We start from the raw sequence: 20,526 nt of genomic DNA on the forward strand, positions 1-20,526 counted from the left end.
ACTTGAGTTTGGGTTAAGCGCGGCCCTCATTGGTCCCCGGACCGCGTTTGTTTACTTTGGAAGCCACAAACCCGCTAGATCCACATTGCCGGTTGCCAGCCCCACCTGCCTAGGTTAGACCACAAGCAAAAACATCGAGCCACGAAAAGAGAGTCCTAGAAGTCAGCGGCCTTCAGCCCTGGAACATCAATTTAGGGAAATATTTGAGCTAAATCCATTCTATCATGTCTCATCTATTTCTTGATAACCTTCGGGATTTTGGGGAAACTCTGAATTCCCTGCTCACAAAACTTATACCAATTCTGTGAATCACAGCTTTGGCTTGTCAGAAGTCGTATTAGCTGCGAACATGATAGTGTAGTCCTGATTGAGAGTAAGCAGTCTGCAATGTTCACTGTACTCATCGCATTGAAAACGGTTGACAGCGAACGAGTTAGTATGGTCATTTACCTCAGCCAAAAGATCATGCGTAGGAGTCTTTGCCCACACTAGATATGCGCACATCAAGTGGTGCCACGCATTGGAAATCGTCGACTTGCAGACGAATTAACACAACTCAGCTCGCAGATTACGCAGCAGTGCAGTTTCGGAAGACGAAAGTCGAACGAATTCTTCTGTTCTAGCAGCCATGTCTTGCAGCCCGCGGATCCTACCGCCATTACAATTAGGTCCTTTTTTCCATGTAAGGCAGGCAGGCATCGTAGGCTTCCTTGAAGCCAGGACCTCGTAAATACTTTTGGAACACCTCTTCGTCAATCACCCGCGCACACTGCAATGACCCCGCGATGAAAAAGTCCGTGTAGCTTGGATGAGCACCGAGCACAAACGGGCCCTCGGCGCTATTTGTGCGAATCAGCTCTCCAGCCGAGCGCATGGTCTCTGCCACCTCTGCCCAAGCCTGCTCCTCCTTGTCTCCCTCGAGCAGATCCTCGAGGCGATGACCTATGGCTGCCTCGCGCGTGCGCCGGAAGAACTGTTGCGCGCCCGGCGACAGGATATTGATTTCGCGAGGCATCAGCGACCGGCGAAACGTCAATGCCAGTCCCTGGCGTGTCTTTGCCTCAATCTCGCGGCCCAGATCCGAAGTCAGCGGTACTGCTGGGCTCGGGTACGTTTTCTCAATGAATTCGGAGATGGGCTTTGAGTCCATCATGTAAGCTCCAGTCGGCACATACTGGATGACAGGGACGGTGTATTTGGTTCCTGTTTCATTAGGTGCCAAACCGCTGTGATGATTTATATTAGTCAAGCTCTCATGCGTGCCTGACCTGGGGTAGTGATTGGAACATTTCAGCAACTTACAAATCTTTGAGAGTGGGTTCAATATCTTGGAATTCGAGGAAGACAGTCTTGTAAGAGACGTTCTTGTAATTGAGCAGCAGACGGATACGCCAAACAACGGGTGAGAAGCAAACATTCTTGATACACGCCAAGTCGTATAGAATAATCTCTGGCTCAGAAGTCATGATGGGCAGCGGCGCGAAGAGAACGATTGAGATTAAGGATCTATCTTGACTGAAGTTGTGAGGCAAAATACAAAGTCGGTGAGCAGCAGGCACGAATTGATATACTAGGTATAGCAGGTGTCTGCTTACATAAATGCGACACGGAGGCTGCCTGAGGAATAGTCACCGAACCGACCCCGATGACGAATATGACGCGCGTGCGCCCTTCCGTACAACAACGGCCAATCACAAATCTTGGGCTTCCGTTGGATTTGTCGCACGTAGGACCTTGAACAATGCCGTTCTACGAGGTATCTCAGTCGTGGGCATGGTCAGCACTAGCACGATCTTACCTGTGTTGAACAACAGAATGCAAATGTTGCATTAGACTGCCTAAACATAGATCACCTAATCCAGGGCAAACAATCCCCCACCCAATAATGTATTTCTCCCGAAAGCATTCCTGCGATCTTAATGGTCATTAGTCTTTTTGAGATCGTTGAAATGCCCCTTGTTGACTAGATGATTCCAAAGCCTCTCTCCAACCATGAAGCGCTGAAAACGAAGCAACGTTGGCGCCGACACACAAGACACATCTACAATGGCTCAATCCAAACAAATCAATAATGTACCATTTCAGCAAACAGTTTGGAATCATTTAGTTTTGATAGAACAAGGAAGTTGCCTTCGTAGGACTGATCGCAGTAATAGCTCAATTCGTAGCAAATGAACAATTCTTCTCGTGTAGCTTCAGCAGAGCTTCTGACTATTACAAGAATCCAAGCTCATTCAAAGGCATCTATCGTTCACACGTGTCGATCAGGAAGCCACAAAGACAACATTGACAATTTCAATAATTGGAATCATGGAGTCGCACAACAAGAAGTATCAGACATAACCGAGATATTGACGAACTGCGTTTACTTAATCTTCTAGCACGATGAAAAGGCCGACTGCACTTCCCAATCTATTCAATCAATCTTGTCCGCGCTATCCTAGTACATATTCGGATTATATGATCAACGTGATAATCGCCGATTGGCTCCCTATTCTTATGACCCCGTGATTGCTCCTATTGCTTGCACGATCATGCTCATCTGCGCGCCTGCTTGTAACCTCGAGATCCGCACGCTTTACTATGTATGTGATGGATCCAACGATATGCACGCACAAGAGCACTTATTCTTTTCTAAGTAATCTTCGCACATTCACTTCAAGCTTCGGGAGGGGGTCTGATGCTACGATGGGTTATCTGAACGGCACCAACGCTTGACCAACTCCCCAAAACGTCAACTCCGAAATGCTGGGAATCGCATATAGGGACAGGTTTGTATTCAACTGATCTACAGCACCATGGCATGATCAAGGACCCAATTCAGCTCACTTGCGCTCGTTATTGTCCTTTAGGTCCTGGTACTGTTCCCTTCCAACCTTCTTCTGCTGGTCCTTGCCATGGTCGGCTTCTGGCTGGCTTATGTGTGAGTGACCCGACTGCTTTGTCACTCCCTGGTCCGGACCAGGTCCTCCAAGATTACGCTTTGCTGGAATCATGTTCGTGTCAGCACCATCTCACAGTTGGGATCAGGAAATTTGGATTTGTGGTGGTAGGGCATACAGTCCTCTGCCAGCTTGTGTCCGGCGTCCTGGTGTACAATACGGTCCGACATGATGATTCAGAGAACTTGGAAAGGTTTGAAATACGAGTTTGATGTATCTGGAGAATTGTTTCCAAGTGTTATATGTCAACAATATCGAGCGGGGTAAATCTGAGTCCCAAAACCGTGGTCATCCTATTTATACAATTATTGCTGCGCAGTCCCCAATTCCGCTTTTTGTGGAGGTACTTCCTGCTCCCACATTCTACAATAGAGTAAGCATGTACTCGACGAGCGTACATGGCCGTTTAGAGTTCTTTGGAGCATAGAGGTGCATCGCGGGGTTGCAATGACGTGTGGGTGACGCCATTAATTAGTATCATGCAGTGCGTAAGCCTATGGACATTCCAAAGTGTGATAGAGTCAATTCTAGGAGGGCCAATCAACAATTTTCAAGGGACGAGGTATGGTCTCGGCAGCGACTTGGCACGTCGCTCCTCCATCACCGTCAAATTCGAGGGATTTGGCAGTTTGGCTCCAGGTTCACACATGAGACAAATTTCAATTGGACCTTGCGCGCCTGAAATTGATTAGAATGGCGTATAGAAATTTTTGGTCCATGTGAACATTAAAGAAGAGATTGGCCCACATCTAGGAGTGTCCTTAGGTTTCATGCGGGTTTTGAACGCATCTAGGATAACATGTCAATGGTAAACAAGATTCTTGATCAATTTTCCATTACGACGCGGTTGCTCAGAGGACGGGTTCATTCGATACAGAATCGAACCGGTGGGCCCATTATTAATAGGAGTTATGTCCAGCTTGACTGGTTTCTCCAGAACCCCAGAGAAGGAGGCGCCGATCAAGCTGTCCAGATTTTGAGGGTCAATACCTGATAAAATCGAGACCAGACCGAAACCCCTGCCCAGTGGTGTGGAATACAGCGTAGCCGTCGTTCCAAGGATGATAAATATCAATACAGGCTGGAATGCAAAGACAAGATAAAGCCAGTACGACTTTTGCAATGTCGGTCGGGTATAGAGGAAGGACTGGTCGTCTTGACTCACGGGGTACGTCGTGCCACTTTCTTCCTGCGTGAGCCGGGTGCGATTCGCTGCTGTCATGGCGTATGCACTCATGTTGAAAGCCGTAGAATCAAAAGGTAACGGGTTGTCCTCAGATTTCATGGCTGTTATCTGCGACCACATCATTGCCGCTACAGCGGTTGACATTGAAGGATTCATCCAGACGGACTGATTCCCTCTCGCACCACTGCCACTATAGGTCTTTAAGATTCCAATAAACGAAGAGATGTATTGTATCGGAAGTACAAGGATACTATTGGCAATCACCTGTTGTTTGGACCATGGCAGCATGTCCTCGTCGCATGAGGCATTCACCAGTCGATAGCCCCCTCGAGTGATTGACCATGTACCCTTGCAAGGTTGTCGGTAGATGTTGAAGAGATAGACATAGTCTGGCAAAGCTTCGCAATCTATAGAACCTGATGATAAGTCGATGCTATTAGGGGATAAGCCGATGTACTGCGTAGATTGATCCGAGAGCAACTTCCTGTCCATCATGAAGAAACTCCAGTGATTGTATAAATCCGATGAGTCGAAGGTCCAATAGTCGTCCTTGTCTCGCGCGAGCTCACACGCCGTTATAAAATCAGAGCTAAATCCGGTCGGGTCGCGTGTTTTCGACTCATTACGGGTGGCGACGGTCCCAATAACAGGCGCGGTCACGGCCCACGACTCTCCGATAGCGAGAAGCTCTTGCACCTTGGAAAGATACTCGGGATTAAGGGTATCAAGCATGGCTGTACTTGTGTCGTTCAGCAAGAGAACATTGTGGCCATATGTGTCGGGAAACGCTGGCAAAGGCGGCTCATAGTTGTCTGATCCTCCGTTTGATGCCACCAGGAACTCTTGGGTTGCATTGAAAAACAATGAATTGCCCGAAGCAACACCAGCTTGGCCTGGGAGCAAAAACATGCCGTAGAATGTTGCGTTTGATATGTAATCCAATCCCTTGATCTCGATGACACTATATCCGCCGATAAAAGTCTTGTATAAGACACTGAGGCCAATAGGTAGTGCTATCATGAGACTAAGAGCGGCCCGCCAAGGAACACTAAGCCCCGGTGCCAGAGGCATATTTCGGAGGATTGCATCGTAGTTTTGAATGGTCGAAGAACCGAACCTATTCTCTAGGGAAATAAACAATATTGGAGCGACGCTGGTGAGACACATATTCATAATGCTAATCAGAAAACCGACGATGATGAGCTGATTATTCTTCGTGCCAAGACGCCAAGAGATGGATTCGTTGGCAACCACGATGATTGAAAAAGTACAGCATATTGTTGATATAGCGGCGATTACCATGTCCGAAGCGTAGAATATCTTCTTGACTGTCGGCTTTCCAAGCCTCGGTATGTTGTTTAAAAGTCCGTTACTGGATGATCCAGGAGTCAAAGAAGCCGTATCATTGACGCGAAAAGCACTCTGGCGGTCGTCCATTAGATACATTGAAGCATTGGTGTCCAAAGTATCAAATGGTCGAATGCTGTATTTGCGAGAATAAGCACCCTGGTTCGTTTGGTCGCCTTGTAAAAAAGCCATATTTATGAGACACGACCCGTAAAGAAATGGGTTTTATTGAAACAGCGAATTTCGTATCAATACGAATCGAAATTCAATTGAGGTAAAGGCCCATCCTATTATAATTTGAATTGCTTGTGTAAGGCTTTGGTGGCTTAATCAGGAGCTATTTGCGGGACTTAATAATTTGCTCGTAAGCATGAAATATCATGGCATTTCGGAGCATCGTCAGGCTATATAAGCCTAAACAGCAATGCTGTAGCTACACACCGAAATATTAAACAGCCTTATAGGTGGATAATAGTGCGTCGAGCTGAAATATCCACCATCTCTTTCTTAAAATAAGTATACATAAAATCTGTTGTCTCATGGCTCCCGGGTGTTGGTATCTCAGGCTTATTATGAACTGGTAACTTTTGTACGCTATTGAAGCATGCAATGCAACGTTATTGTGATCCGTTAATAGGAGCACACAAAAATGGTGCTGGCAGTCATGGGTGCAACTTGACCCACTCGAATGTCAGAGTATAGCCACACACCCACAGCCTTCTCCCTCGAACATGGTAAAGAGTAAAAAGCTATATTGCTATAAAATTCTTGATTCCTGCTCACGCAGCGGCCGCAGTAAGTCAAGTGTCGACTGGCATTCGTTGAGGCTTAGAATGTTATGGCGGCCAAGTTAAAATAAGACATTTGTGATCGTCGCCAACAATTTTCTTATCATCGAGCATAAGTGCGAGTATATCTCATATACTCGACTGTCTGAGGATTGTGAGGCTGATAACCCTTTCCATGGTGTCATCCGACGAGTCCCACACTGCACAGCCACTCTGTGGCGCATCGAGTTAGATGAAAGATGCCTCTCATCGGTTGATGAAATGAGAGAATGGGTAAAAAGCTGACTTTATGATACTTTGTGTGGATGCCTGGTTTGTCAGCCGTAATGTGCCATACTCACGCAGCCACCTTGTTGCGCATCAAGTAGCTTAATGCACCGTTTGACGTGATGCCACCTGCAACTGGCCTCGGGTAGGACTCCTGCACCTAAAGTCACTGTACTCTGTACACACACTTTCAACATCATTGATAGCTGCTGGCCTATGTAGGACTCAACTTCCCTCCCCCTACTAGGGCGCAAAAGTTCCCTTGTCGCTGCATGATCCTGCTGCACGAGAGTGGAGCTAGTTGGGGGTCCCGGGTTGCGTCTTGCGGCTCTCCAAACTTATACCATGTCCTAGAGCTGGCAAGACTTATACCCCATCAAGTTTTTGCATCACAGCTTCTAAACCTCAAAGTATCGTACACTCCTGCGCGATCAATATGATCGAGCGACACCTTCAACCTGCCGCGTACCCAGATTGGGCGCGATACAAGAAGCAAATCATAAGTCTTTATGCAGTTCGTACACTACCAGAAGTGATGCAGATTATGCGCGAGGAGCACCACTTTGTAGCCAGGTACCCCAAGCCGAATTTCGCGTGAAGTATCCCACAGTGTATTTCTTCTTACTGATATTGTGTGTGTGAAGTCCGATGATGTACAAGAAGCATCTTCGGAATTGGGGAGTACAGAAGAACTTGAGGTCTCATCAGGTGGCAGAGGCGCTTGGCAAGCCGTGCGACCATACACTAGATGAACTTTCCAATCTTTATACAGGATTTGTCGACAAATCTAGGGTACAAGGCTATCTTCGCCGTCTACCTGAGGAAAGACGCACCCGGATTATCACAGCTATCCATGAAGGCCTCTCAGCTACACAAACTGCGCGCTCACTCCATTCGACAAGGCCCAAGCCCCCAAGCACCGAGCGCTATCTGAGCAACGTACATGAATATGTTAGAGGAATGTTCGGCTCCCAGGCATGGTCGAAACATTGGTTGTCAAATCCTAGTCTGTATGGGAAAAACTTTGAGTCATTCGATCTATCAATGACTGCAAAAAAGGCCGCCGACCACGGTCACACGGATCAAGCCTTTCGGATCATTGACTTTACCTTTAAACAGCTCCAGTCCTGTATGCAACACGGGTCTGCAGACATCCTGGTGTACTTCCATTCATCTGCGCTCGTTTATCACAGCATTTGGCCAGAGCTGACTTTGCAATGGTCAAAGCATACCAAGCAGCTCTCTCGAATATATTACAATAGTCAAGATCATGCGGGGTTCCTCACGGGCTGGATCGAGCCAATGCTACAGACTAACCTCGAAGACTGGTTACACTTTTCGATTCAAGTCATCAACCTCTACTGCGAAGTCCTATCCGAGCATGTCAGTGTTGACAATACGCTCAATTCACATATCGTCTTGGCCCGAGCGATGATACTTTCGCGGCTCCGCAATGCCAAAGTTGCGGCTGTCTCCACAGATGATCTGATCAGCGTGGGCCGTTTGACTTTCGAGAACTTTGGTCGCCAGAATGTTGCAAGCGTCGTTACGAAATCCGCCTTGGCCGGCATCCGGTTTGACGAAGGGCGGTTTGAGGAAGTTCACCAGCTACTGACCCAAATCTTACAATCCGACGACATTGACAAGTACCTGGAGGTGAAGGCATTCTGTTATAAGTTGCTGGCACTAGTCGCGAACAGGATGGGACATTCCGAGGAAGAAATGCTAATGACGCGGCAGTCCGTCATGTTTTGTACGGCCAACTTCACCCTTGATAATGAGCTGACCTTGGACGCCTTTTACGACATGGAGAACTTGCTCCGGAGTAGAGGTCAACAGACGGAAGCTGACGCATATAGACAGCTTACTGGAGACATTCTGGACGGGGTGGTCAAGCATCTGGATCGAGTAGCACTTGGGGAAAATCGCGTCCCGGAGACGGTTGACGCAGAGAGTCTTCCTAGTGCTCCCTCGCGTTTACTGGCCAGCACTATATTAGAGACTTGGAGGACCCGATGGTGACACTAGCTTACGAAGGGTTCTGTACAGATTTCTTTTTCTCTTCTTTTTTTTTTTTTTTTTTTTTTTTACTACAGACTAGAAGAGTTTCCGCATATAGTCATAGAATTTCATTGATATCCGAGATGCCCGGACAGCTGAGATCCTGCTGCCAAAGTAATTCTGTTTGCACCCCTGTTCTAGCACTAGAATGGCGCCTGTCCATAGGTTTGCTTTAGACGTTGTCACACGTTATGTAGGTATCTACCTATATACAGAAATAAATGGGCGTAGCTCTAGCTCGGAGCTCTCATGACACTCCTTCTTCCTCACTACCTACCACAACTTTGTCCTGGAATAGCAATACAGTCAGATTACCCTTCTCCATCGGCCATCATTGCGGATTATGTACTTTCTCCGATTTCATACGCACGAGAACGGGTGCCATGCCTCCAGACCAGGCTTCTTCCTTTACGGCGCAGCAGCCTTGCCGGTCAATAAATAGGAACTGAGTATGACAAATCAGCTCCTCTTATACAACGAGGAGTGTCCGTTTGAACCTCAATGATACACACACCCTGATCATGTGCGCTGACTGGGTAACTTTTGTACGCTAATGGAAGACCCCTAATGTCCCATCCCATTTTAGACGCACAGCCTTCGATACCCTTCGGAAGTTTGCTCGTACGAAGAATCGACAACTTTTATATGACACCTCCCTGTCGCCTTGGTATTGTCGCAATGACTTTCATAGCTGAGTTATCGTTAGCGTGGTACTACATTGCAACAAAGAACTAATGATTGCCAAGCTGCCTCGTCATATGAAAACCATTAATCAAGAACCATCGCAATTTCACTCAACCGTTTGCGAGCGTGCTACGAACAAAATGGAAATGTCAGATAATGGGCTCTTATCAACTGGCCCCAAAGTTTATATTCACAAGCCGCTCCTGCTCTCCGCGTCCATCAGGATTCTCGAGCTACTTCCGTCACGCGACAGAGACTCCCCTATTCACTGCAAAATCCGCGAGTTTGCTCTCACAGAAAACCGACACTCCTACGATGCGCTTTCGTACGTATGGGGGCCACCGACTGATGTTCGGCCCGTTGTCCTAGACGATGCCATCCTCCATGTCACCGTCAACTGTTGGTCGGCATTGCGGCATTTGCGCCACAAGTATTACAAGCGAATGCTATGGGTTGACGCCATATGTATTGACCAGAGAAACACGTCGGATGCGATACAAGAGAGAAGTAAACAGATCAAACTGATGGGTAAAGTGTACCAGTGGGCCAAGAGGGTCATTATTTGGCTTGGCCCGGGAAACGATGCAACATGGGCGACATTGGCCACAGCTCAGGCTCTTTCATTCTTAAGCGTTGCCGGCCGATTGTTTGGAATCAAGACCCTCCAGCGAGCTAACCAGAGATTAGGGAAAGCGGTCTTCCGAGGCAAGTAGCTTCCCGATGTTGATCAGGATTCACGAATCTAACAGTTTCAGCGGCCAATGTGGAGACAGGCACCTTGTCCAACAAGTATTATGCCGAGCTCATCGATATGATGCAGAATCCCTGGTTCGTCAGAGTTTGGACGATCCAAGAAATGGCTCTAGCCCGGAGGCGTGTAGTCAGACGAGGAGACTCGGAGTGGTCGTGGCTGAGCTTCCAGATGATGCAACACGGTATAATGACATCTATAGGGTTGCAAAATTGGGAAGTTCTCGAAAGATCCGAATTGACTCAGCTCATGTTCACCATTCTGCCATCTCGGTGGCTCACTTTCCGTATGAAATGGTACCACAAGGTTTTTGATCGAAGCGGTCCTTCTCGCATAGGCCGAGAGCTGAACAAAGGTCTTGAATTGAAAGTTCTGTCGTCCCTAATGGTACACAAGGCAACAGAAGCAATCGATAAAGTATATTCTGTCTATCGTATACTAGAGCTCATGTACATCAAAATTCCCGAGCCCGACTACAACAAATCCGCCTTGGAAGCCTACAAGGAAACCACGAGGTGTTGGATACGCAGTCGACAAGATTTGGCCATCCTCTTGATTGCAGCGAGACCGACGAGCCATGGAGAGGGGCCTTCATGGGTTCCTGATTGGGGTCAAGACGTACCACCGAATAGGGCTCGATGGCTCGATTCCATGGCCACCAAACCTCTGCTGGACAACCTAGCATCAAAGCGTCATTACCAAGCATCAAAGCAGAGCAGAGCATACCTTCAAAAAGGCAACTCGATAGAGATACCCGGCCAGCTACCCGTCTCGGGCAAGCTCTTGGGCAAGGTATCAATAGGGGTGACAACCAAGAATTTCTCACGGGATTTGTCCCCTGCGCTATTTGATGCGGCAAGCCTCAGTGAACTCTCGAAGGATTGGGTGGAGGCCTTTTGTATTTGGTCCGTCATGGTTTCTCAGTTGACTTCGTACCCAAATGGCGAAACCCCCATTGAGGCTTTTTACGAGTGCATCATAGGTTAAAGCATGGAAGAAGGAACCAAAGGCGACCATGATTTGTCGAAAGAGTCGTTTATAACTCTCCACAACATGCTTTTTGATGATACGCAAAGTCACTCATGGAGTGACAGGGAAATCGACGAAAGAAGTGGCATGATCACACGGTTCTCGATGCACCTTTGGAATATTGCCAACCACGCATTTTTCATCTTGGACAATGGATATATGGGCACTGCGCTTTTCAGTCTTCAAGTAGATGACGTTGTCTTTCTGCTCGCTGGGTCACCGTGGCCTATAATTTTGCGGAGGGATGATAATGGCGGCTACACTTTTGTTGCAGCCGCTTACGTCCACGGAGTCATGTATGGCGAGGCATGGCCCCAAAGCTCAGATCAACTGCAGGATATCGTTCTCGTTTAGGAGTGGGGAGTGGCCAAGGCGAGGAAGGTGTTCTCTTCTCATTCTGTATCACGATGGGGTCTATGAAGGTTAATTGGCGACGCGGCACTGCAACGGCTCCCAAATCTACAAGGCAGTCACTTGATGATTACTCATTTCTTGATGTAATGCCGTGGTACTTGTTAGGTACGGAGCACCAGAGGGCGAACTATTGAAAACCCCCGATTTTAGCCTTATACGATCACCCCTTCGTGGTTATAATAAGAAAACTGTAGTAAATTATAATATTAAGAGAAAAAAAAAGAAAAAAAGAAATAGAAAGAAATTTTTTTAAAAAAAAATAGAAAGACAAATAAAAAAGGTTCATACCGACCCTCCCGAATTTCCACTTCTACACCAAGGATTTGGTGTCGCTGAAGAATCTTGCGGCAATCCATAGCGATGGATATACCATTTCTGCAGGTCAGACTATTCCTTTCCACTGCGATTAGCAACACAATCGGAAAGTCGCGCCTTTCGACAACTTGTCTGCTCCTTGTCTCAGGTTCGTCTTCCAATCCTATACGGATAGGATAGAAGTACGTCCAAGCGCACTGATTGAGGGCCTTTATCAAGGCTATTGAAATCTCTCGAGTCCATTTCGATATTAAATTCGAGTCTAATATCGCGGAGAACCCTTTGCGTCGAGTGTATTGAAAAGGACCTTCTAGTACTGGCGGAGACCAGTGGTCAGTACCAGTTCTGGCGATAAGCCTCGGGGACTGCGCTAATCCGAAGAAATATTCTTCTTGCTCGATAATGCTGGATTCGGAAGGCAAAGCCATTTTCAGAGCGTGTATGGCTTCAAGCCTACTTCGCAAGGATTGATTATCCTCGACTGTCGTAAATCTTGGTCTCTTGATCGCTTTGGGCTCTGAGGTCGACTTCGTGCGCTTGTGTTGCAAGTAAAGTACAGAGAGGCTCTGATCTGATTTGGAGGTGCGTACCACTGCCTTTTATACTTTTTAAAAGTTGTTCACGTAAGGCTTTTCTTGGTTGCTGAGGAATTGATGCAATAGCTCATATACCGCCAAAAGCCAGCTTAAGGGGGTAGAGAGACTAGAGGAATCTAACTTAATTATAGAAGAGATCTTATGCAACCTAGCATCCGTCCATAAAGCGCTCGGAGAATATAAGCCGGCCGTTGATTGGTGACGCGGCAACGTAATGGCTGCCGCGTATATAAGGTAGTCATTTGATAACTGTTCATTTCTTAACATAATGCCGTCGTACTTCTATTCATCCAGATATATTGCTATTGCGCTGTCTTTGGACAACCGTGGTTGTGCTCCTACATTCGATGTAGGATCATCTTCGGAATGCGCATGGGTAGCTTGTAGAGAATCATTGCTCTCTTGGAATACTTGCTGAATCTGATGAAGAATATCTTTCAAGGGAATGACGTGGACTTCTTCCAAAGGGCTTGTTGCTATGACTGGCCCGTGTTGCTATGACCGGCCCGTACACTTTATGGTCACTCGCATCTATGACAAGAGAGCCTGGACCCCCCCCTGCGAATAACTATAGCCACATTAGCAAGTATTGATACGAGACAGCATACGTTTTCCATACCATCACCATTTGCAATTCACTGTCCACAACTCGGATGTGAGTGAGCCGCAGGTACCGCCAACATAGGATGGTATCGAACGAAGTATACCATGGATTGCGGTGTATGGCACAGTCGTCAACGACGATCTTCAGACTAGCCTAATGACTCTTCTGAAATTATCCCAGTGTCTCATCGTCAGGGAAATCGTATCGATCCGCGAATACATACAGATCCATCTCTTCGTCGCTCCTTGGTCCAATATTAGTATCTTCTACAGGCGCTAAAAGCACTGGAGAATGCTGAAGCGCATGGGCCGTAGTATTAATGCATATTAAGTATAAGCAGGCAGATTTTTCCATAAATGGGCCTAGTCGTGGCTGGAGATGTGTGGCAGCGGCCGGACACCATCAAAATATTCCCTAAATTCCAATCATACCCAGAGACATTTATAGTCATGTCAAGGCTTTCCATTACATGGACGGTGCACCCCGGATAACCTCCAATGGCATCAACGTATCCGGATCCGGCACAAAGCCTGGGGCCAGGATGATGTCGTTGGGGTCTTGACTGATGTCAATCTCTGTTGCTGAGAGTTAGCTGAAATGTTCGAGGGCGGTCAAAATTGCAGATACTGACTCTTGATGCCCCAACCATTAAAGATACCGACAATGTCTTCGTGGCTCTCTTCTCCCTCAACATCACGTTTGTTTGGTGAAGGGACCGGCCCGGTGAAAGTTATGGTACATTGGCTGAAAGATGGAACTTGCCCATAGCCTGTCATTGACACACAATCAGGTCAGTCACTGCTTTCTTTTGGCATGGAATTCACACCATGCAGCTGCACAATTTCTTCGGGAAAAGACTCACCAGGAGCGAAGTTGGTGGCTCCATTGTAGCAATACCCATTGCGGGTTCCAGTGAATTGGTAAATGTCTGACTGGCCGAAAATGTTTACAGCGCAGGCAATCTGGGTGACATCAGTTTGGCCCGCACCGCTTATCGACCAAGTCGATGCGGGTTGTGCACCCCACGCAGCCCCATCCGTACTTGTCGACGGCGCTGCCAAACCCATTGTGAAGTTCCGTCTGAGATAATAGCCCAAGCTGGCTGCGTGATCCTGCAATGGAGACAGTCAGTAGGACATCCGAGGTAATTAGCGACATTGCGGTAGGTCGTGAAATGGGCCATACCATCCCAGCCTGAATGTTTCGGCCTACCAACAATAAGGGGGAGAGAAATAAAAGGGAGAAAAAAAAAAAACCTACCGCGGTGGATATTCCCGCTGACTGGGGGATCGTATCTGGGTACTTGGCAAGGCGTTGCCAACCAGAGTTGGTTAGCCACCCAGGGGGCGCACTCGTCTCGCTTCCCCATTGTTGCCAATTTGGCGCGGCAGACGGGTCATCTGCATAGGCAACATTTGTTTGCAAGTTGCCGAGAAGAGCTAGAGTCAACGTCTTAGCATCACCTTCGTGAGGGGAAGACTCGGGAGAAGGGGGTGGAACGTACAGTTGCAGTTTCCTTGGAGCGTCTGCTGCCATACTGGTACGCAAGTCGTCGCGACCGTGGTGGGGTTTGTGGCCAAGGTGCCGAAATAAGAGCCACCCTCTTCGGTGGAGGCGAAGGGAAATTCATCGCACGAGACGATCTGGGTGTTGGCATTCACGCCGGCAACCTGGGCGAGAGCAGTGTTGTCAACCTGGCAAAAGCTTGTACCCATTGATTTGGGAACGCCGCAGGCAAATCTGCGGCGAGGGGTGGAGTTCACAGGATCCCACGTCAGAGCAAGGCCGTTACTAGAAAGTGACCGCTTGTTAAAGAACTTCTGGACATTGGCGCAAAGTCCGGGTGCCACTTGATTTCCTCCAGGGCCGTTGACTTGACGGTCACAGAAGATGTTGCAGTTGTCTGCGTCTAGAGGTCAGTCTTGTTTTATAATAAACGTCTCCCCTGCAATGACTTGGGGTGGTTGGAGGATAGAAGTAGCACGTACAGCGGAAATCGGGTAAAACCCAACCACAGGTGTTTGAAGCTCGCTTTTCGTTGCCCCCGCTAGAGCATGAGGTCTCGGGGCACGTCAACGTCCCGAGGCTGAAGCCGGCGACCTGATCATTGTCCTCAGCTTCGGCATCCGAGCTTGAGTCTCGTTTCTGGTTTGTGTGCAGAGTGCTGGGAGTTGCGGTGATGTTGATTAGCTCATTCCCAGATGACCAAAGAATGGTTCCATCCATGCCCACAACTCGAGCCTCCGCCAGTACGGATTCGGGTTCACTGAGCTCTTCAGCGTTCCCACCATTGAGAATACCACGCCCTTCCAGCTGATGTATCGCCCAAATCTCGTCTCGCTTCGAGTTTGTTGTTGATAGCACATCACCGTTGGAATACAGTGTGATCTGTTTTGGGGTATCGAAGAGATTGCGTGCCGCCATGTGCCAGCTGTAGAGTGGAATCGATGCCCAGCCACCGTAACCGATGTTGTAAAGAAGGTAGACGCCATAGTTGTAGGCTACGCTCGCGTCTGTTGTGGAGACCGATCCGGTTGCATCGGCGTGGAATCTGAGAGTGTTGTTGACGTACCCAACGATTTGGGCATCCACAATCGACACGCCGCCGATGAAGCTGCCACCGCCAACCTGGATGCCAATGTGCGCTTCTGGTGTGATTTTTATGTCAATGTCAACTGAAGCCGAGACGGAAGCCTGGAATTCTGGGACGAGGCCGCTGTCGACCGGCTCGGGATTACCAAGCAGATCTTGGATCTTTGACGCGGCATCACCATCGTCGTCTTGAGGCCAATAGACCTCGGCCTTCTCAAAGGTATAGCGGGCGCCCACTTGCATAGTACCACTGATCTGAACTACGCCCACAATTTGACCGTAGATGTCCAGTGTTGGACCCACAGCAGCAATTCCCTTGACGGCCAACCCAGGATAGGATATTGTCGGTATCAGAGGCTGTCGCGGAGACTGGTACTCTAATCGTGCCCCGCCCTGGATGGTCAATCCAAGATAGATGCTTGGCTGCATGCCGAAATAGGCATACGTTGCTGTCGGTGTTGGTGGGACCAGCGTTCCCGAGAAATAGTACGCATAGGTAGACTCCAGAGCCACTTCGGTGTCGAGATAGATATTGAGCTGGGCATTGGTTCGAGAGCAGCCGACGAAAGCTCGGTAGAGAAGTACGCTCTTCTTGAGATACTGGCTCAGATTGCCGACATTGCTCAGCTCAATGGTGTTGAGCCTGGAAAGCCAGTCCCCGAAGGCACCCCACCATCGCTTTGCATGAGGCGACTGGTCTTCAGCCAGATCTGTCGCGTTGAACTGCGTTGAACCAGATGACATGAATTCGGTTTGCCTCTTACGCATGCGCTCATGTTCTTGCTTGGCCGAACTGACTTTTCCACGCCAGTCCCGATAGGTCAAGTGTGAGTTATCCTGAAGATCACGGCGGACCTTAGCGGGAGTGTCGGTCACATCATCCCAGTAGGAGATGAGATTAGTGTAGTCGACGCGCATATTGATCGGCTCATCGTCGCGTGTCTTGATGAGATGGAAGTTGTAGTCAATCACCATCTTGTGTACGGTGCTCTGGAGGCCCTGGGAATTGCGTTTTCGGAGATGGTGGCCAGGAAGGTTGTAACTGTCCCCGGCGGGCTCGATAGACACCACACGGGCAAAAGGTCCCTCTCCTACATGATCAGGGAGGCGGATTATGGTGTCTTCTGCGCCGTTCAAGAACAGTCTTTGGCAGCGCGGAGATGTGTCAACGTAGTTGCAGAAAACGTAGAGTGTTTCCTCGGAGTGATCAAAGTTTGTGTCAATGAGGGTCTGGTTGGTCGTTATGACCGAGCGCTTCACAGGGGCGATATACTCAGAGCGCCGAGTGACAGTAAAGTCCGACGAGAATGTGCTGTCAATGGAGCCTGGGGGACCGTCCAGCATGATAAAACCGTACGGATCGCCCCCGTATCCGCTGTCAGGCGAACTTTGGTCGTTGTTGTTTCCGTAATTGTCCTGGTACGCCCACTCCACGTCGTCACCTGTAGAATCGTAGTAGTCTTCCCAGAGGTAGCTTGGGTCTGTATCCTAAATTAACACAGTTCCTTTTATTCATCCAAAATCACATACCGACGGGCCATTTCTTGTTATATGACTCGGGAGGGTCGCAGCATAGTGGCCACTGAGGATCTGACCCGGCAGCGGGCGGATAAGAGTCACACCGGCTCTTGCTGAAAGTCGCTTCCGGGTCACGGTATGGATTGGGTGGATCAAGCGCCGTTGTGTACTGGACCTTTGTCGATGGACATGAAGAAGGGTTACACTCGATCTCGTTGATGTTCACAGAGCTCCTTGAATTAGCCGTGAAAGTCCAAGAGCAGTTGCTCGGTACATCTACGCCATATATGAGCAAGTCTCGTCATCACGCCAGTCTTTTCGGATCTTACCGTCGTTGGGACAACAGAAACCTTGGACGAATGAATGGTAGACACCCACAGCATCGCCCATGGATACCGAGCAAAGCTCTAACGGGGATGTTAGCTTACAGTCTAATTCTTATTTTTTCTTTTTTTTTTCCATCACGAGATGTCAACTTACTCCCATTTCCGTCGTCATATCTTGAGGTCACCAAAGTGCTTCCATCAGGGCAGACTGGGTCGTCAATGGTGGGTCCCTGGCAGCCGGTCCAGGAGCATTGCGTCAAGATCTCCGCACTGTCGCAGCACAGGGTTCGCTTCCCTGAGTAGCATAGGCTGTCACCATCAGCGTCGCTATAGGTGTCCGAGTTTAGTTGGTACTGGTTAGAGCCACACTGTCCCGAGCATCCAAGAACTGAACGCACTGGGGCACCATTCCATTCGCAGTTCTTGGGCATAGCGTTGGTCGGACAGCAGATGTGACGATACCAGCCCTTTGAACAGGCCCCTTTGATGTCTCTTCCAACCTGTTGCACTGGTGAATGAGCGGTTGACACAGAGGAATACCCAGAAGGGCAGACTTGGTCGGGGCCCAGCTGGCCAGGCTCGCCGTTTGTGCAGACTTCTGTCACGTAGCAGTCTTGGCCAGTGTAGGCAGCGAATCTGTCGAATGAGTTAGAAAATCATGCCAAATGCTCCGAGGAGAGTAAGTTCGTTAACATACTGATCAACAAGCTTCTCCTTCTGAGTGTCCGAAAGACTGCCTCCTTGAAGTAGCGCTCCTTGCAGTGCGGATTCGCCGAGCAGTCCGGACAAGGCGTCGTATGTACCGGTGTCTTGGTCGATAGCCCAGATCATAACTCCGCCAAGGCAGTGTCCAGTAAGATACTCCATCTTATCACCCCAGGATTGGGCATCATCATATGAGATCCACTGGTTACCATTGTAGACGTTGAACTTCACAGTAGTAACGGGGTCGTAGTATGTCGCAACGTTCCTGCATACAGTCAGCCTACGGATATTCGATAGCGCAAGCTTTTGTTCCTCTTGCTTCCCGTGTACCACATAAGTGACTTACAGGGACTGATTACTGGAAACGATTTCTGAAGTCATTGTGTTAATATAGCTCCATCACGACATGGAAATTCTGAGAAATACCTGCGTAGTAGAGTATCCCTGCTGTGTTGGAGCAGTCGCCAGCCAGGCCAGCAGAAGAGAACTCGCAGTCGGGACCGTAACAAGATGAATCTGCCATGGTAAAAGACCGTCCATAGAAGCCCATACCCATGACAACATTCTCGGGTTCGACACCGTTGCGCCACAACAAGTTGAATCCTTCGTCAATTTCGGTAAGGTTGGTGTGGCCCCGCAGATAGGCTCCTGTATACTGGTTCTTCTGATCCCACATGCCGTGGAGGTCGTAAGACATCATGTTGAACCAGGATATATACTTTTGCATGGAAGGGAGATCGAAGTTTTGCAGGTACCAATAGCTCGAGGGGATCGTGCAGGTGATGTCCCACCCCGGGTTCACTGCATCGAATGCTTCACGCATCTCGGCCAAAAGAACAACGTAGTTATCTGTATCATCAGGCGAGCCTCCACGATCTGTGGCAGTGGGGTACTCCCAGTCTAGGAACGGACGCATTAGTACAACGAGACGACCTGTCTGCAGACTCTTCGGTCTTACCGATATCAATACCGTCAAGGCCATATTTCGTCAGATATGCCGATAGCGAGCTGATGAACGTCTGACGGTTCTCATGTGAAGCTGCCATGTCAGAGAAGTAGGTCGCAGTGGGCGGATCGTTGAAGTTCCAGCCCCCGATAGCAACGTTGACTCTGAGGCCAGGATAAGTCATTTTCAGCTTAGACACTCGCGCTACGATGTCGCCTCCCGTGTCCACAAGCTCAAAATTCTCGTCAAATTCGATGAAGGCCAAATTGATGTGCGTCAGAGCACCTGCAGGGATGGATTCCGGCATCATCGTGTCACATGCTCTGTCAATGCCGAATAGTTCGTAGTATGCTACCACTCTCTGCAGGGTGCTGGCATCTCGAGTAGCTGTACACGTCTTGACCCTAGCAGCTGATGAGAGAAAGTTCCGATGGTTATTTCCTTTCTGAGTTTCAACTTACTCAGGATCCTCACAGCCATGCTGGCAACCAGAACCACAGAAGTCCGATGTGGTGCCGCAGAAGCCGTAATGGCTGCAACAGACATTCAAAGGACAAAGAGCGGTCGAACCATACTGGCCGCACTCTGCAGTGGCATTGCAAGTACCTAAACACCCATCGCCGCAGAATTCGGGGCCGAATCCACACCTGGCCACATCAGTCAGCCCTTTATACCGATGACAGGGTCAGCGCGGACTTACGATCCAAAGTGACTGCAACAGCCCTGTGAGCACGGGTTTAGGATGGAACAGGCGGCATTTTGCTGTCCCTGAGCGGGGAAGTTGTAAACGAACAAGAAAATAAAGAATGTAAGGTAGCCTAAGGCCGGATACATGATGGACGAGAATCAGCTTTTTGCGGAAAACTACCGACACATGATAGAGAGACAGGGAAAAAAAAAGGAGAGTGTCAGATATATGACTGGAAAAAAAAAAAAAAGAACTCCGGGTAGAAGGGCTACGGAGACACTCGAGTCTCCCCAGTCCCGCAGCCAGAGGCCAGAGGCCAGAGGTGAGCTATAGAAATGACCATCATGTTGCTCCTGTGAGTCTAGCTGGTGGACACACCAAAATATCAGCCCTCGCGATTCCGACTGAGACCGGTTCATTCCACAGGCGAGGCCATCTATCAAGCTGGTCTGAACGACGGCCTGATATCTACACCTGCTGGCACTATCCGCTAACCGCTGGAGCGGAAATAAGCGCCGAGCCTCAACCACAGGAAGTTGAACCTAGCCCTTGTAAGTATAGACAACTGCAAGCTAAGATGCGTGGTTTGTCAGGAGATTCTTCACTATAGCGCGCATGCTGGGATGGTCAAGCGGAGCCAAGGGTCGGACGGGTAGCCGCTCTGCACGAGTGTAATTCTCCTCTATATCCACATGGTACTGAAAAGCTTGTTCATGCTAGGGCACCAGTCACGGCGACTCGATAAAGCTTAAATGAATCAAGCCTAA

General features: G+C 48.8%; 7 protein-coding genes across 7 annotated transcripts; 3 read left to right on the forward strand and 4 right to left on the reverse strand.

The window, feature by feature from the left end:
- Positions 1-664: 664 nt before the first annotated feature.
- Positions 665-1,466, reverse strand: PFICI_04696 (uncharacterized protein; the record flags this gene model as incomplete). The annotated part of the gene is made up of 2 exons (XM_007833277.1): positions 665-1,226; positions 1,303-1,466. 2 exons carry the CDS (start codon positions 1,464-1,466, stop codon positions 665-667), a joined length of 726 nt encoding a protein of 241 aa, XP_007831468.1.
- Positions 1,467-2,825: 1,359 nt separating this feature from the next.
- Positions 2,826-3,112, reverse strand: PFICI_04697 (uncharacterized protein; the record flags this gene model as incomplete). The annotated part of the gene is made up of 2 exons (XM_007833278.1): positions 2,826-2,986; positions 3,061-3,112. 2 exons carry the CDS (start codon positions 3,110-3,112, stop codon positions 2,826-2,828), a joined length of 213 nt encoding a protein of 70 aa, XP_007831469.1.
- Positions 3,113-3,744: 632 nt separating this feature from the next.
- Positions 3,745-5,667, reverse strand: PFICI_04698 (uncharacterized protein; the record flags this gene model as incomplete). Its single annotated transcript, XM_007833279.1, has 1 exon — positions 3,745-5,667. One exon carries the CDS (start codon positions 5,665-5,667, stop codon positions 3,745-3,747), a length of 1,923 nt encoding a protein of 640 aa, XP_007831470.1.
- Positions 5,668-6,966: 1,299 nt separating this feature from the next.
- On the forward strand, positions 6,967-8,552 carry PFICI_04699 (uncharacterized protein; the record flags this gene model as incomplete). The annotated part of the gene is made up of 2 exons (XM_007833280.1): positions 6,967-7,103; positions 7,175-8,552. The coding sequence occupies 2 exons, from the start codon at positions 6,967-6,969 to the stop codon at positions 8,550-8,552; spliced, it is 1,515 nt and encodes a 504-aa protein (XP_007831471.1).
- An 863-nt stretch (positions 8,553-9,415) lies between these two features.
- PFICI_04700 (uncharacterized protein) lies at positions 9,416-11,013 on the forward strand (the record flags this gene model as incomplete). The annotated part of the gene is made up of 3 exons (XM_007833281.1): positions 9,416-9,907; positions 9,963-9,984; positions 10,031-11,013. The coding sequence occupies 3 exons, from the start codon at positions 9,416-9,418 to the stop codon at positions 11,011-11,013; spliced, it is 1,497 nt and encodes a 498-aa protein (XP_007831472.1).
- A 66-nt stretch (positions 11,014-11,079) lies between these two features.
- PFICI_04701 (uncharacterized protein) lies at positions 11,080-11,409 on the forward strand (the record flags this gene model as incomplete). Its single annotated transcript, XM_007833282.1, has 1 exon — positions 11,080-11,409. One exon carries the CDS (start codon positions 11,080-11,082, stop codon positions 11,407-11,409), a length of 330 nt encoding a protein of 109 aa, XP_007831473.1.
- A 2,040-nt stretch (positions 11,410-13,449) lies between these two features.
- Positions 13,450-19,905, reverse strand: PFICI_04702 (uncharacterized protein; the record flags this gene model as incomplete). Its single annotated transcript, XM_007833283.1, has 14 exons — positions 13,450-13,559; positions 13,616-13,753; positions 13,847-14,096; positions 14,245-14,423; positions 14,489-14,893; positions 14,973-17,057; positions 17,107-17,370; positions 17,424-17,501; positions 17,575-18,056; positions 18,118-18,439; positions 18,552-19,025; positions 19,084-19,475; positions 19,533-19,718; positions 19,772-19,905. 14 exons carry the CDS (start codon positions 19,903-19,905, stop codon positions 13,450-13,452), a joined length of 5,499 nt encoding a protein of 1,832 aa, XP_007831474.1.
- Positions 19,906-20,526: the final 621 nt, after the last annotated feature.

The sequence above is a fragment of the Pestalotiopsis fici genome (assembly GCF_000516985.1).
Source record: "Pestalotiopsis fici W106-1 unplaced genomic scaffold PFICI_Scf_3, whole genome shotgun sequence".
Taxonomy (NCBI): Eukaryota; Fungi; Ascomycota; class Sordariomycetes; order Amphisphaeriales; family Sporocadaceae; genus Pestalotiopsis; species Pestalotiopsis fici.